The sequence below is a fragment of the Nothoprocta perdicaria genome, unplaced genomic scaffold (genome assembly GCF_003342845.1).
Source record: "Nothoprocta perdicaria isolate Ctin4 unplaced genomic scaffold, notPer1 scaffold_198, whole genome shotgun sequence".
NCBI lineage: Eukaryota > Metazoa > Chordata > Aves > Tinamiformes > Tinamidae > Nothoprocta > Nothoprocta perdicaria.
Genome location: NW_020455182.1, coordinates 1,448,180 through 1,463,862, shown reverse-complemented (window position 1 = coordinate 1,463,862; position 15,683 = coordinate 1,448,180). Strand labels below are relative to the sequence as shown.

Here is a 15,683-nt window from a genome sequence, read left to right as displayed (position 1 = left end):
TGAGAAACCTTGAAGTGAAGGAAGTTTCATGCACAGMGTGACCCTGAAGGCAGGGTGGCACCACCTTCATCTCACTTAAATCCTGCTTTGCGACAGCACAGTATTGAGTAATGCAGAAGAGTTGCATTACTTTGAGGGCTCGAGTGGTTTCTAGGCTTTGCCTGGACCCTCTGCACACCGGTGAATTTATCCACAGAACATCAAAGCATCATGACTTGATCCCGGTGGCATTTCTGCTGTAAGTCAGGAGACTCGATGCACGTTCTCTTCTCATCTACCTTGCATTTCTTTGTTGTTGTTTGGATGTGAGCACAGCACAGATGAGGTTATTAGAGAGCAGCACGCACTGGTTAGCTTCACTGTCACCTGTGTCCAGCCACAGCTAGGGAAAGGCACAAGGCTCCCCGGCTTTCCTGGACACTCTCCATGTGCTCCCAACCTCATCCTGCAGCAGGGCCACCCGCTGCAGGACAGGCTGCACAAGCCGGGACATGGGACCTGCTTCCCCCATGGTACCACCCAGCCCCACAACTGCCCCTCTTCGCTATGGGCTACTTCATCAGACCCTTTTAAGGGATCTTTTGTGTGCAAAAGCACACATGATTTTCCAAGATGCATCAGTTCATTCAATCCGTAACACAGAGCAGCTAACACAGATATACAAATTAGGTATTCAGATGGATTACTGCCCTTTCCTATTATCATCTGCAAAAATAGTCCATTTGATCAACTGGTAACAATAACATTTTACTAAACCAAAGCTAGAAGCACAACTAGTTCCTTTGCTTAAAATGATTCTTTTTGGCTCTTAAAATAAACCAACTTCTGTGTTTTAAAGGCTCGTTGTGAAAATGTATATACACAGCAAATTTATATCCACTGCTAGATTCCACCATTGAGTCTTAAAGAAGTATTTTCAATACAGTAGGAAAAAAAAAAGAAAAAAGAAACCCAAACAGTAGTAGTTCCTGAAGTTGGTAGTTGCCTCTCTCAACTGGTAAAATCCCTAATTCGGTTGCTGTACCAAGCACTTCTCTGCAGCAAATCCATTTGAATGTAACCACCCTGAGTTAAGCAGCTATACTTTAAAATACGTTTTAAACATTAACAGAGAAGTATGTACAAGACTACAAAATCTGTCAGTTATTATACAGCTGTAAAAAAAAAAACACTTTGATATTTTCAACCTTTTTTTGTTGTTATTGTAGTTATTCATTCTGGGTTGGCTTTTTTTCTTTAATCAAGTAGTTATTCAATTTAGACATTCATGTTTTGACCACTTGATTTTGAGTGCAACAATAAGGCAACAGTTAAAAAAAAGAAAAAGCAATGTTATAGAAATTTTGCATATGTCTAAAGGTATTAAGTTTATAAAAGTGCTCCCTAAAAAGACAACCTAATCACAGTATCAAAATATTACAGAATGGCAACAACAACTATCCCTCCTCAATAACTGTTGTTCCACAGAAGAACGTCAATCAGATTTTAGGGCTTTCTTTTATTTTCCCCCCTCCTTTTTGATAAGGAAAAGCCTGGGGAAATTTGGTGTGGCTGCCAGGGACAAACCAATCAATATAATATTCTTTAGTCTCAGCTTAAATAAAAAGGCCCACACTTTTTTTTTTCTCAAAACATTAAGCCTCTGTCAAAAATGTATTTTTCTTTTTATAGTACAGGATTAAAAGACAAGATGACGCTTACAAGGTAAACAAATAATTTACATGAAAATATCTTCTGACAAAAGCTTTTCAATCAAAATATTGTTTTGTAACATTCAAACATGACATATAACAAGAAAAGGAACAGTGAATGCAAACAAAAAAAATGTTATATGGGTTGCTCTCAAACACATAAATAAATGAAATATCAATGTAGGCAATAGGGCTCATGCTGATGGCTAGCAGGAAATAACGGTGTGCAATCTATTTGGAAAAAAGCTCTCGAGTACAAATTACAAGCCCAATTATGGACTGCAGCAAGTTCAGTTATATCACTGCCATCCTCTCTTATCTCCAAAATAAATTCTTGATTAAATCACTCATACCCTAAATTACTCATACCTTTGCTTCAGAGATATGAATAACTATATACAAAAAAAGTAGTTTTATTTCACCATAGGGATAACATTGTACCTCTCTGCCACTGTCGCCTGAAAACCTTCCACGTCAAAACAATTTGACAGCAGATTAACAATTTAATAAATATGCAATGATCTTATTACAGTCCTTCAGCTAAGCATGTTAACTCATGCTGCTATTTTTGTGATCACAGTGCATAGAATCCAAATATAAAAGAATGGGGTGGCTTTTAAGGTCATGGTAGATCCCTTGCTTATAATCCAAATATATCCGAAACTTTCCTAAGCTCTATCATGCAAATCTGTTTGTGGCAGGAGCAAAAATTTTCCCTGGTACAATGTCCATTGCCGGCAATGGATGCACCAAAACCGTCAAGGAGCTCAGTGTTATTGCACAATATATGAAGACCTGGAATTCTTCCAAAAGCTTAAAATAAAAATAATGGAATTATTCTGACATTTCTGGACACCTGCATTAATACTGTATGACTAAGAAAAGCATGTCAGTTGCATGGACTGAACCAGCGATCAACATGCGCCCAGAATGCACACTAGTAAAAATGCAGTCAAAGGAAGTAGTCTTCATTGCCTATAAGTCACTTCCAGTCAAAGGTTTAAGTTCAAAGACTGAATGCTCAAAGTGCTCGTTTTCTCAGTAGGACTATCTTCTGCTACGAGGGTCGCAAAATGGCAGCATCAACACGTGTCATCTGTAAGAGCAAAGCAAGAAAAAAGCATTTGTGGGAAACACGTAAACACTCGCAGCCCATATGGGGTCTGGTGGGCACTTAGCTCACTCTACGGTCACCCGTAGGCTTTTCCTTTTCTTTCCTTGTTTTTCTCCTCTTTACTTATTTCATGTTATGTTTTCCCTGCCCTCATCTATTTAGCTCAAAGTGGTTCAACCACACGGGTAGACACATGTCCTCCAAAGGAAACAGGAGCAGCAAAATACAATGGCAGAAGAACCTTTCTCAAAGACTTGGAAAATCCATTCAAGTCAGAAGATTTAAGGTCAAAAACAGMTCTGGTCCAGAGAAAAGAGATTAAAAGTAGCACCAAGGTATCAAGCTTCCTTGGTGCAATCCAGCATATTTTCAAAGCAACTAGGAAAAACATTCAACGTGTACAGACCCTCCCTTGGCAGCTCTGTCACACAGCCACAGAAGAGGCGCAAAGCACTTGCAACTGAGAAGGGAGAAAGGGGAAAACAACATTTGGGAATAAACTCTCAAATTTGATGAAAAGTTATTTACCCAACTAACATCAAGAGATTGAAATTTCCTTCTAATTACCAAAGTAGTCACGCTTACAAGTTGAATGAGCTTCTCTCTCTCTTCTCCCCCATTACATTCTTAAAAAAAAATCTAAAGTTAAAAGACAAAATAAATAGAACACAGTAAGAGTTATTTGCATGAAGTGACTCTCTTGCCAGAATTTTAGGTTGGCTCTTGGCTTATTCAACTTTCTGACTTCCATAAAACAACCACTCGGTAATTATTTTGAAATAATTCAGTGCCATAGTTAATGGAACGAGAAGTTTGATTTTTTCAGACACAACTACATAGCAACTTTTGGAGTAGAATCACATGTCCTTTTACATTCATTTGCAGTTTCGCTTGTTTAACTCTAATTGAATTTCAYGAATAAGAAATCAAAGTAGCGTCTGCAGACTGTGCTCCGTGACAGATTTCAGTCCTGAATCAAAAGGAGACTTTCTATAGATCTAAAGCAAACAAAATATAGTTGAATCACAAGATAAAGGTAAGAAATGAAATTTCAGCTGATTCTCTTTAAAAATAACCAGCAAACAAAAATAAAATAAAAACRTGAAAAACAATTTATCAAGAAACTGACAGTAAAGAGAAAGCAAGAGGAGAGATGCAGAAGCATCATACAAGTTACAAGAGTGAGGAGACGGGAAGAAAAGAAATAACAGTGTTTTTACTGAAGAATGGAGTGCAGCTGAAGAGCCTRCCCTATTAAGGCCTTTGGATAACAGATTTTTTTTATTTTTGGAGACAATTTTGAAAGCAACGTAATGAAAGTCACATGATCAACAGTCTTAAGCATCTTAAACACTTCCTAATCCCATGACATAGAGCGCTCCTCTGGCTGTGCTTAAAGTCAACTTGTTTTTGAGAGACTGTGATGATGCTACACTATGAGAGAAGCCCATTTTTTTCATCATGAGTTATCAAAAAAGCCTTACAAGTGTTAGCAGGTACTATGAAACCATCCAGCTCTTAAAATAAAGCACCCACAGGCTTTTAAGAATGAAGGCTTTGGTCTTTGCCTCTCCATTCACTGACTACTACAATCCCAAATATTTCACAGCTCCTATTTCCCATGGGAGACAGAACTAGTGTGGAGGCAAGTTAAAATGAAGAACAAGAGGATACCTTATGATAGAGGGCTCAGGGAAAGCTATTTATGGGACCTGCTCCTCCTGCACCACCCTAGCACACAGTATTTCCTGTTCCAGCACTTCCCTTCCCGGAAATGGCTGAGAGAGCTGGGTCTGTTCAGCCTGGAGAAGAGGAGGCTGAGGGGGGACCTGATCAGCGTGTATAAATACCTCAAGGGAGGCAGTGAGGAGAAGGGGGCGGCCTCTTTTCAGTGGTGGGCAGGGATAGGACTAGAGGAAATGGCTTCAAACTGAAGCATCGGAAGTTCCACAGGAACTTAAGGAAGCATTTCTTCACTGTGAGGGTGACAAAGCACTGGAACAGGCTGCCCAGAGAGGTTGTGGAGTCTCCTTCTTTGGAGATCTTTAAAAGCCACTTGGATGCAGCCCTGTGCCACGTGCTCTAGGTGACCCTGCGTGAGCAGGGGGGTTGGACTCRATGACCTCTGAGGTCCCTTCCAACCTTCGGCATTCTATGATTCYATGATTCTATGAAATTGCAGGGGTTTCTAGAACTAGCATTTTCCTAGACAAGGCCAAGAGTGGTGGCCAAGGAGAGAAGGAAGAAGGGAAGAGTTCATCTTTACCCCTACTCCCCGGGCTGGGCAAGTTGAGCACATGCAGCCAGCCCCAGCTTTGGGAAGAGCACAAAGGCAGAAAGGCAAGACAAGCAAACCTGAAGGCAGCGCAGTCACAGGCCACRTCCGTCCCATATGGACTGATTAACATGTATAAGTACATGAAGGGGGAATGTAGGGAAGAAGGGGTCAAGCTCTTCTCAGGGGTGACCAGTGACAGGACAAGGGGTAATGGGTGCAAACTGCAACACAGGAAGTTCCATCTCCAGGTGAGAAAGAACTTCTTCACTGTGAGGGTGACAGAGCCCTGGCACAGGCTGCCCAGGGAAGCTGTGGAGTCYCCTTCTCTGGAGGTCTTCCAAACCCACCTGGATGCCACCCTGTGCCCCGTGCTCTGGGTGTCCCTGCTGGAGCAGGGGGTTGGACTAGATGATCTCTAGGGGACCCTTCCAACCTTAGCCATTCTGTGACGGGAGGCATAGGATGAGGAAAGGAGAAAGCTCTGTGCCGCAGAGACCACAGCACTACACTTCGCAACTTCAGTATCTATCTTCTATCATGCAAATGTGGAATCACATTGCCACGTTATTGAATATTAACTCCTAAGATCCTTTAAGTTAATTGTCTCACATTAGAAACATCTGTAGCACAGTTGAAATCTGTTGAAGYCATAGCAGTTCAGAAATAGAGTGGCATTTTAATAGTAGTGCAAGCTTTTCAAGCACTACCAATATCCTGATTATAGAAACCTGTTTCATTACACAGCTTCCCCAAACCCAACTTTAAGACTTCTCAGTGACTGATGCAATTCACAAGAAGTCTCCAAATCAAATCCCACAGGTGAAATTTCACTCAGCAATTAAAGAATGATTAAAAAAATCACCATAGCGTATCYCAAAATGATTTAAATATTTTTTAAATAAAAAGAGTTTCAAGTTTTGAAAAACACTCATCCTTCTTTATGTTTTCACTGTCTTCAGCCTAAAAACACAAAACCAAAGAGCCCCATCACACTCCACAATTCCTGGTTCTTGTTAAATACTTACCGTGATACCACCATTTCGTTTTCTTTGGATTCTTGTTACATGTTCTTACATAAAATGAATTGTCTGGAGGTCTCCTCTGCAACAGAAAAAAACATCTACAAATAATCAAGCAATCCTCACACTGCAATACAGGAACTTTTCGAATAAGCTTATGGAAAGCAGGCACAAGAACGCAGGGAAAGGGAGATGTTTTTGATGACGAGCAGAGCGCTAGGCATTGCTCAAGAAAAAAAAAAAATCTCTCAATGATCCTGATAACAGAACTATTAGGAGAGAAGTTTCAGATTCCAAACAAACTCCATGAAAATTCTAAATGGAGGCTTGGTGGCCACAGAAAAATAAAACAAATGAAGTCAATGGTTATTTGAAAGAACCAAATGCAGCCTCTGCGGTTTGGATGTAATCACACAATTAGAAACCAAGCCACATTCTTAAGTCTCCCACAGTTTGGAGGAGCTTAAAAATGAACTTWGTTTCAACTCTCTCACAGATAAACAGCTACTCTATCAAATATTCTTCTTTTTTTATAATAATTTCAAGGTACTGTGCAAAATCAGAGTGGCAAGATATAGTACAAAGCAATTTGAGGCTTTTTTCTATTCCCCACACATGACTAGGATTGATTGGGATGTGATATAATAGACATGTTGAATAGCACAGATGTRTGACAGCTCTGACCAAATCTGACTTCCAGGGTAATTTCACTCCAGAAGCAGCAGTAAAATGCTAGAATATTCACAGAAAAAAAGTCTAAGATATCAGAGCCAAAAAATTATAACCAAAGACTCAGGATAACACTATTTATTTTCCTGCAAGTAATAAAGACAAAAGAAATAACTGCTAAAGATTTTTGCAGCTGTATTTACAGCTGTAACAATTTCAAAACAGTACTCTAATACAGACAAATATCTAACACTAGGCAAAATATTCATTTCTACAGAATCATCTTGCCCTGGCTTTACCAGGAGCAGAAGGAGTTTACAAAGAACTGTTGAAATCAGTACAACTAGAACAGTTCTTTCCATGCCTATTTTCCAATAATGATCTATGACCAGTTTAGTAYGAATTCCTGCACTGATCACTGGGCAGTTCTAGCTTAGTACATTTTTCCAGTTGTTGCAAAACCGATACAGTAGGTTGTCTACTTTGAAATATGAGATAGGAAACTTTGCTTCGTAAAGTTAGTTGACTAACTGACCCTTGAGCAGGAGGTTGAACTAGGTGATCTCCAGAGGTCCCTTCCAACCTCAACCATTCTGTGATTCTGTGATTTCAGTAACTTTTATTTTACCCAATTCTAAGACCCAAGGCAAGTCAAAAGCACTCCTACCTTCTCTTTGCAGCTGGAAAGCATGCTAATAATGCTAAGACAGACGGACTGCACCGAGAGCGCTGGAGACCAGTCTTCCGTTAGAATGGATAAACAGATATGACCATTGCTATAAACATGAGGATGAACGGGAATATTGTCACCAGTAAACATGACCTAAAAGAAGAATAAATGTTGTTGTAGCTTATTGTCAACATACATAAGACTGAAATACTGCAAAATAGCTGCTCGATAGGCTCTGCTGCTTTAGGGCAAGCTAAGATCTCTGAAGAAGATTCTGCCATTTTCATTTACAGTAATACATTACACAACGTTAGTTTCATTTATTTTTGCAAATTACTAATCATGTAAAATAAAAAAAATAAGCCCGAATAACTGCTGCTGTGAAAAGTGCAGTAAGTGGGTAAATATATTTCTTTACCTTTGTACTTTTCTATGTTCTTCATAMAGGAAATTTCACAACTACAACAGTACAAGGACAGCAATGTAAATTTTTTTTAAATCTCTCAGTCTGCCTTTTTTTTGTGCCCTCTATACTAAAGCTGTGTGCCTGCAACATCTTAATTCTATAATCCAGTAATGTATTTCCATTCAAACTAACGTCTCCTCTTTACCCGAGAGCAAGACATACTAATGAAGCAAAAGCATTCACGCTACGACAGACAACACRCATTTAAGACAGAAAACAACCAAGCAGAAGTTAAAACTCTCAACTCACAGTAGGCAGATTTGGGGGAGAGAATTATAATTCAGGAGCTGCAATAAGCAATGCATTTACTCCACAGCACCATTTTCACAATGGCAATTCCAATTATTTACAACAATCCAAGATCCTGGATAAAGTACTTGATTGTTTTCTGTGCTAAAAAAGATCAGTGCATACTTATGGAGATGGYTTGATGTTCTGCAATGAAGTGCACACAGCCATTCACACATGGGGGGAATTACAAGCACCACCTCCTTGGAAACAGAGCTAAGGGGCTGCTCTCCAGTTCATCCCTGGGAGTCCCTCTTTGCAGCAGGCACTTGCTTCCTCACCCACCTAGCGCTCCCAGGCAGCATTCCAGTTTTGACCCCGGTATCTAAGGATACCTCATGTTTATGGTTATGTCTCTCAGGCTCTCTGCATGGGTTTCCAGAGCAGCAAGAAAAGMAGCACAGAGATTCCTAGCTCTCCTTCTCAGAGCTCTGAGCAGAAAGCCCAACACCAGAGAGGACAGCCCAGGCCATCCTCGCTTTTCTCCCTGCTTTTCCAGGTGGGTGATGACCTCTCATCTMCCCTGCCCCTTACAAGGGATGCTTTGAAACACCCGCCTCGGGCAGTGGAGGTAGGTGCAGGACTTCAGCTCTCCCAGGGTCACTAGAGCAACAGAGCACCCTGCATCCCAACTTCAACTGCTGGCTTTGCAGACCTCCCAGACGTTGCCTCTGAGGATCTCTACCAAAGCCACAAGACTTCCCCAGCTGTACTAACAATCACAGCAGATGCAAGAGGGGGAAGAAAAAAATAAAATAAAGAGCAAATAGGAGAGCTGACCAGGCAGCAGTTTGTTGTTTACTCTGTGCCTGTATCCCACTAAAGGATCACCTACCTAGCTTCTTCTGGGAGGTTCTTAAAGGGGAAGGAAAAGTCACCTGTGCCTCTCAAAAAGGGAAAACAACACAACCCTCGAGTCATCTGCTCTTTCATCTTCTGGGAAAGCAAGTGGGCTGCAGCAGGCCCTGTATTCCACTGCAGGGTCACTTTGAAAAGAAATGGAGAAATGGCACCTGTACCACATGTTGCACACAAACCAAAGCTCCCGAGCTTTCCCCTACACAGGGCAACATGTGGACAACATGAACGGCCAGCACGTGCCACRCTGCTGGAACCTGCAAGCAGAGCCAGCCAGGAAGGCAGGAAGCAGGCAGTTACCTGAGGCGAATCAAAAGGATACCGACTACTGAACTTAAATAGAAGCTGAAATTTCTCCCCTTCATATAGTGTTCCTGGAGCACCTTCCATGTCTACAATCCACCTGGGAACATAAGAAAAACACTGTTAGTACTGTAGATACCAAACTGTCATTTCTCTCCTGGAACACAGGACTAATAACAAAGTCCACTGAACTTTCTTATCTTATAACTACAAAGAAAGCAAATAAAGCATGCTTGACATTTTTGAGAGAAAACAGCTTGGTGTTTTGCATCTAGTCATTGCTATAGCACTGAAAAGTACACAAATAATTAGCACTTGAACTCAGGTCAGGCCTGTCATTTCCCAATAAGGTAACTGTGTTAACAACAGACAGTAAAGCCAAAGCAGAAGGCCTGTTTCAAGGTTTATTCCTATACAGAAACAACCTAGGACGGAAATAAGTAGCACCCATTCCCTTTCCAATTGTTCTTTTTTTTTTTGGGGGGGGGTGTTCTTTTTTTGGCTCAACTGTAAGTAGAGCTCATTAAACATCAACATCTGAGCAGTGAAGGGGGAATACTTCTCTCTTTCCCCTTATACTATGAACAAGTCAAAGATGATCTGCTATGCAGTCTGGCATGTCCATGCCAGGACTGGAAAAGCCAGCAGTATGAAGAGAAGGTCAGAAAAAGGAAGTTGCTTTTGAAAGACTCACAACCGACCAATTAAATGAACTGTTTCCTCCCTTGCYCTTGATCTAACTCAGTAGACAAAAAAGATAACATCTCAGTATACCACAGATTTCTTTTTCCTCTGCTTCTGCTCCTTCCATCCTAACATGGAAGTAATTAACCCCCTCTGCTCCTCGCCCCCCTTTATTCTTCTTCARAATAGCCAAAAAAGACGCTTTTAATAGTGGCCAGAAGGCACAGCAGCTGCACAATACCCCTGCCACTGAGCAGCTCTCTGGCTGATCACTTAGTACCATCCTCTGGTAAGGACTATTGCTCCCTCACTTTTCCATCCTTCAGCCTAGATCAAGCCTTGCACATTGGAGGATTATGACTCTAACACAAACTTTCAGCCAGAGGCAGCATCACTGCCCACACTGAGACTTGCATCCAGTCCATGTGAAACAGCTGAGATTTCAGAGCAGCAGGGAAAAGAAAAAAAAGGCATCTCCTTCAGTCCATAACCCTGACGAACCCATTTCCCACTTCTCTATCCTACCTGCCTTACACGCTGTTGCCATGTACTTAACCTGCAGATTTTCCAGGTCCTCGCACATCTTCCCCTCTACTGCATTAATTCCTATAAGGAAAAGGCCCCTTTGACAAAGCCGAAGGGCGCTGCTGCTCTGCACRGGGAGGGCCCCTCAGCAGTGGCCGGGCGGTGCCGCGCGGGTGGGCCCCAGTTCGGGGAATCCCCCACGACCTCCCATAGCTCGTGAAGCTGCAGCCCACGCGCCCCYCAACGCCTCCTGCTCCCACACCTATCCCCTGCCTTTCCTGCGTGTCTGAAGTTTTCCCAATGACTAGAAATTGAAGAAAAGGCTGTTTAAAAGACAGAGCCCTGGAACAGGCTGCCAAGAGAGGTTGTGGAGGCTCCTTCTCTGGAGATCTTCCAAACCCGCCTGGATGCCACCCTGTGCTCCATTCTCTGGGTAACCCTGTTGTGTGCAGGGGGTTGGACTAGATGATCTCTAAAGGTCACTTCCAGCCTTAAGGATTCCATGATTCTATGAACTGCTTTGTGTTTGCAGTATGAACTGCAAAATGATCCAGTTACTCCAAGGCTCATTATTTAATTTGGCTTTTTACAACACCCAGCTAACACTTCCACACAAATCGACACTGCACCAGCTCTAGCTGTAGCTTGATCCAAGCTCTCAGACCACGTTACYTGCTGACAATAACCTTCAAATGACAAAAACTAATATTACTAGTAAATAGAAACCTTTTAAACATTGAGAATTTGAAAGACTAGCCATTAAAGAAACCATTAAAGAATTACTTTGGCAACTTARAGATTTCCTAAGAAAAATGGAAACMCAAGTATACGTAGAGGCAGATTCTTCTCCCCTTTTCCATCTCTATTTCTACAAATCTTCACTTTTTTTTCCCCTAAGTGAGAGTGAAAAGTATTTGCAAAATTTGAGTCTTCTTTTTCAGAAAAATGCAGGATTTTGCTTTTCTAATGGACACGGAAAATTCAAAATAAAATATAACTTGTAATTTGCTAAAGGTGGCAACAGCTTATTATTAATTGTATCTAATTCTCGAAGGAGCTATTTCAATTTGTTTCATATTTGAYTGCAAAAAACAGCAACATTTGATACCTACTGAGCTAAATATTGTTGCTTTTCGACACGCAGGGCCCAAAGGCCTTGCCTAGCAAGGTCACCCAGTGCCACTACCAAAAACGCATATATGAAGTAATATAGTATAGTCAGCTCTATATTGTTACTGAATTGGCATGAAGGGAGGTTTTCATCACTTACCCTTTTAAGAAGGATGACAAAAATAAAGTCATCAATGGATAATACAGAAGTCCTGAACACACTTCCTACTCACACAAATGTTTTTCTCTGCTATGGGTTTCCTAATATTGCTTTCAAAAACAGCTGCGAACAAAAATAACTACAGAAGTATCTAGAATGCTACCATGACCTAGGAGAGCATCCTGGGCTTCAGTGTATTTAAAAGAGAGGGGGAAAAAAGAATAAAAACAGTTTAATTTAAAAACAGGAACTACACCTGTCTGTTTCAAACAAATATATGTAATACTTAACCATGCCGCCCTTTCAGTTATAGTAGTTACATATAAAACCACAGCAGGGATGAAAATCAAAGTTATCAAATTAAATATCTTTCATTTCTTTAAGAAGTTTTCTCCATTTGCTTTCAAGAAAGATGAACCCTGGATGTCAACACCTATGGAATACATCCAACACAAGCACTTGAGAGAATTTAAGGCACCTAGTGGGTGATTTTCATAAAATTTAGAAGGTTTCACAGGTTACTGGCTATAAACAGTGCTGTTCTTCCATTATTTTATTCTAAAATGTGCAGAAGCTTTTAACCATTGCAATTTCATGAGAGAGGAAAATGCCTACAGGTTTAACGCATTGGCTAATCAGTTTCAGAGAGGAGTCTATACATTGAAGTAATAGATTAATTAATCAGAATATCTTTTCAGGCATTAAATATAAAAAATAAATTCAGAATTTTACATGGAACAAGTGATCTAAAGTAGCACACGGGATTTTTCAGTACATACATACTTTCATTGCTAGCACCTATACTGCTAAGTTTGAGAACAAAAACTGGAGCATATTGATATACTTACTGTGTGATTGAATTCTGCACACTCTTTTCATTTAGAGTCATTCCTGGAGGGGGATCATTTTGCAATGCCAATAGTTCTTTTTGTAATCTTTTCTAGAAAGAAATTGCAGAGAGTACTTGAAATATTATGGAAAGTTGAACAATAAATTATTGTGCTCTAAAGGACATTTTAATCCTTCTTGCAAAGGTACAACAAAATTTATGTGGAAAAAATAAAATACAAATCTGAGAAAAGAAAGATTTCATTTGCAGAAATTAAACTGGAAATATTCACAGACCTTAACTTRGTATTTCTTCATTGCAGTCTTTATAATACACAACGCCACTTATATTTGCAACATTAGCAAGTAAAGAACTATTGTATCACGAAATACACTGCAGTGGCTAGGGTTCTGTCATATTACAGTGATGTCTGTCACAGCTTCACACTTAACAGAATATTTCATATTCCCTGATGACATCAGCTTTATCATTCATTCTCTTAAGGGCACAACTCTTCCTCTCCCTCCTTATCCAATGTGTATTTAACCTGGAGTCCGTGCAAAACTTGCCTTTGTTCTCAATAATCTCAGAGGATGGAAAGCAAAGCTAAGGGATCCCGTGCAAGAGGCAAACTCCAAGATGCAGCCAACGGTCAACTACACAGYTCGTCCAGCTCCACACCTGCCCGGCTGTGATATTTTCAGAGCTGCYGTGCCAGGAGCTCAGGTACCTCTCTCGCCTGTTGTGACCTACGGATATAAATCAACAAGCCCAACCACTCCTGGCACGAAACACTCGGCCAGTTGCTGTCAATGCTTTCGAATGAGGCATCTACAGCTTCATGTCCTTTAACCTTACAAATCAAAATGATCTTATATGAGATTTAACCCACTTGGACAACAACCTGTTCTAGTATTTCATTTTTATTCCATTTACAACCTTAAAACACTTGTAGACAGTACAAAATTCATCCCRTATCCCATTCATATCTTTTAAAGCCTGACCACACTAAATTCAGGTACACAGCTACTTAACTATTTCGAAACATCTCCAATTCATCTTTCAAAATATATCAAACAGCCCTGAGAATTTACTTTGCACTTCTGCTTTGAAAGTATTAGTCTGGAAAGCCTGGCACATGCTCTGAAATCTAAATCATTTATTTAGAAGTAAACAGCTTCAAAATGAAGTGAAAGATTTAGCTCTTATAACAGTCTTTAATTAAAACTTTTTCAATACTGGTAAAGAAAAGCAAATTGAAAAATAATGCTAACATTTTCATAAGTTACATAACTTGCTAATGCAGTAAAATACAGATTAGATGCCTTGTGTTTGATATTTGCTTTTCTACATCTTGCTTAGGAAAAATCTCAGGCAGGTAACAGTAACAGTAGTTCACAGCACATTGTGAATGAAATTCAACAGACCTCATCGGACATCACCAAATCATTTTATTAATTATTAATCTGAGTGGAAAAGATGGAATCAGAAAGTAAAATGACTACAAAAAAAGATSGCCATCACATTAAAAAAGCAGCACAATGACAGTCTTGTCTGTAAATTCCATCTCTGTGCCTTGTCATTTGGACTGCCACATGAGGAAATATAAAGCAGAAATGTTCAGATGGGAACCTTTTGCCATAAAGTCAATGAAAATTCTTCCATTTTCCCTCCCTTTCATCTCCCTTCCAGAGAGGAAATTTGAAAATGTGAGATAAAAACAATGAAGGAATTAATACAGACCAGAGCAGAAGACGAGAAAGCAACTCTGTAGATCTCTTGACTTATGCATGTGGACAGACCACACATCTGATTTTTTAAAGACAAAGCCTAAAATTCATTTGAAAATTCAACTAAGACATCCACATTAAGGTATCAATATCTGATCAAACAGCAGCGATTTGAAAAGAGGAAGTTCTAGTTGCTCTGCATCCTACTAAAAAACAAAAAGCAAACAAACGATCCCTCCCCATTATTATCACTTAAAATAACTTTGCATTTAAAAGTTTATATCTATTCTTCTTTTCTCCAGTAATCTTATTTTCAGACTAACAGAGTTTTGGTCAGGTTTTCATTTCTCTCACTAGTGGCAAAACTAACCGCTTCACGGTTGTTCCTTTCTCACATGGCTCTTTCTCGCAGAGCAGCAAACTAAGAAAAATCTGTACACGACAAACAGAGCAGCCACTGAAATGCCCCGTCCCTCTCATTTTAAATATCTGCTGTCACCTTCAYGAGAGCCTGCCCAGTAAATGCAAACAACATACGCAGACAACACATCACTTCTGACCAACTACAATAAGAAATATACTAAGATCCAAGAAGAAATACAGGGAAAATGCATCCCTGAGAAATAACAGTGTATACTTTCGACTCAAATGGTAAGCAGAGTCACAGTAAACAAAATTATATTTTTAAAGACTACAGAAAATAGTTTTTTCGCCCAAGGTAGCTAGTACAAGCAGGCATCACCAAAACTTGGTGCAGCTCCCACTGAAAAGGCCAATAGAAAAACTGCCCACTTCCTTCCCATATAAAGCTGAGAGGAATAAATGCAGTAGCGAATGGACACGCACACTGAATGTTTTYAAGCAGACTGAATATAGATCTCCCAAACAAGAAAGGCTACAATACAGCCAGTGTAGGGCAAATGCAAACAAGCTGTAGAGAATACTTTATTTTTATTTTTTTTTCCCCACCTTCAAATACAGAAATGCCCAAAGAAAACCTGATGCTGCCTGCCTTAAGCAGAAAACTCGAAGGCAAGTGCAACTAACAGCAGGCTCCTGGGCACAGTCTTTCTCTGGAAAGGCAAGGGGGGGAGCAAGAAACCCGCTCTTTTTCTGGACTTGCTCCACACCCTCAAGAACAACCAGAATCAAGTCACAATCTCAAGCAAATCGCATCAAACAGTGTTCATAGTGTTTGGGCCTGTTTTCTCTGGAGAAGAGACGGCTCAGAGGGGATATGATTATTATGTATAAGTTCAGGAAGGGAGAATGCAGGGAAGAAGGGGACA

General features: G+C 40.3%; 1 protein-coding gene across 1 annotated transcript; it reads right to left on the bottom strand.

The window, feature by feature from the left end:
* Window positions 1–1,454: 1,454 nt before the first annotated feature.
* On the bottom strand, window positions 1,455–12,771 carry UBE2W (ubiquitin conjugating enzyme E2 W). Its single transcript, XM_026037399.1, has 5 exons — window positions 12,684–12,771; window positions 9,354–9,456; window positions 7,439–7,594; window positions 6,109–6,184; window positions 1,455–2,787 (listed from the first exon to the last, which is right to left on the bottom strand). Exons 1-5 carry the CDS (start codon window positions 12,722–12,724, stop codon window positions 2,774–2,776), a joined length of 390 nt encoding a protein of 129 aa, XP_025893184.1. The 5' UTR covers window positions 12,725–12,771; the 3' UTR covers window positions 1,455–2,773.
* Window positions 12,772–15,683: the final 2,912 nt, after the last annotated feature.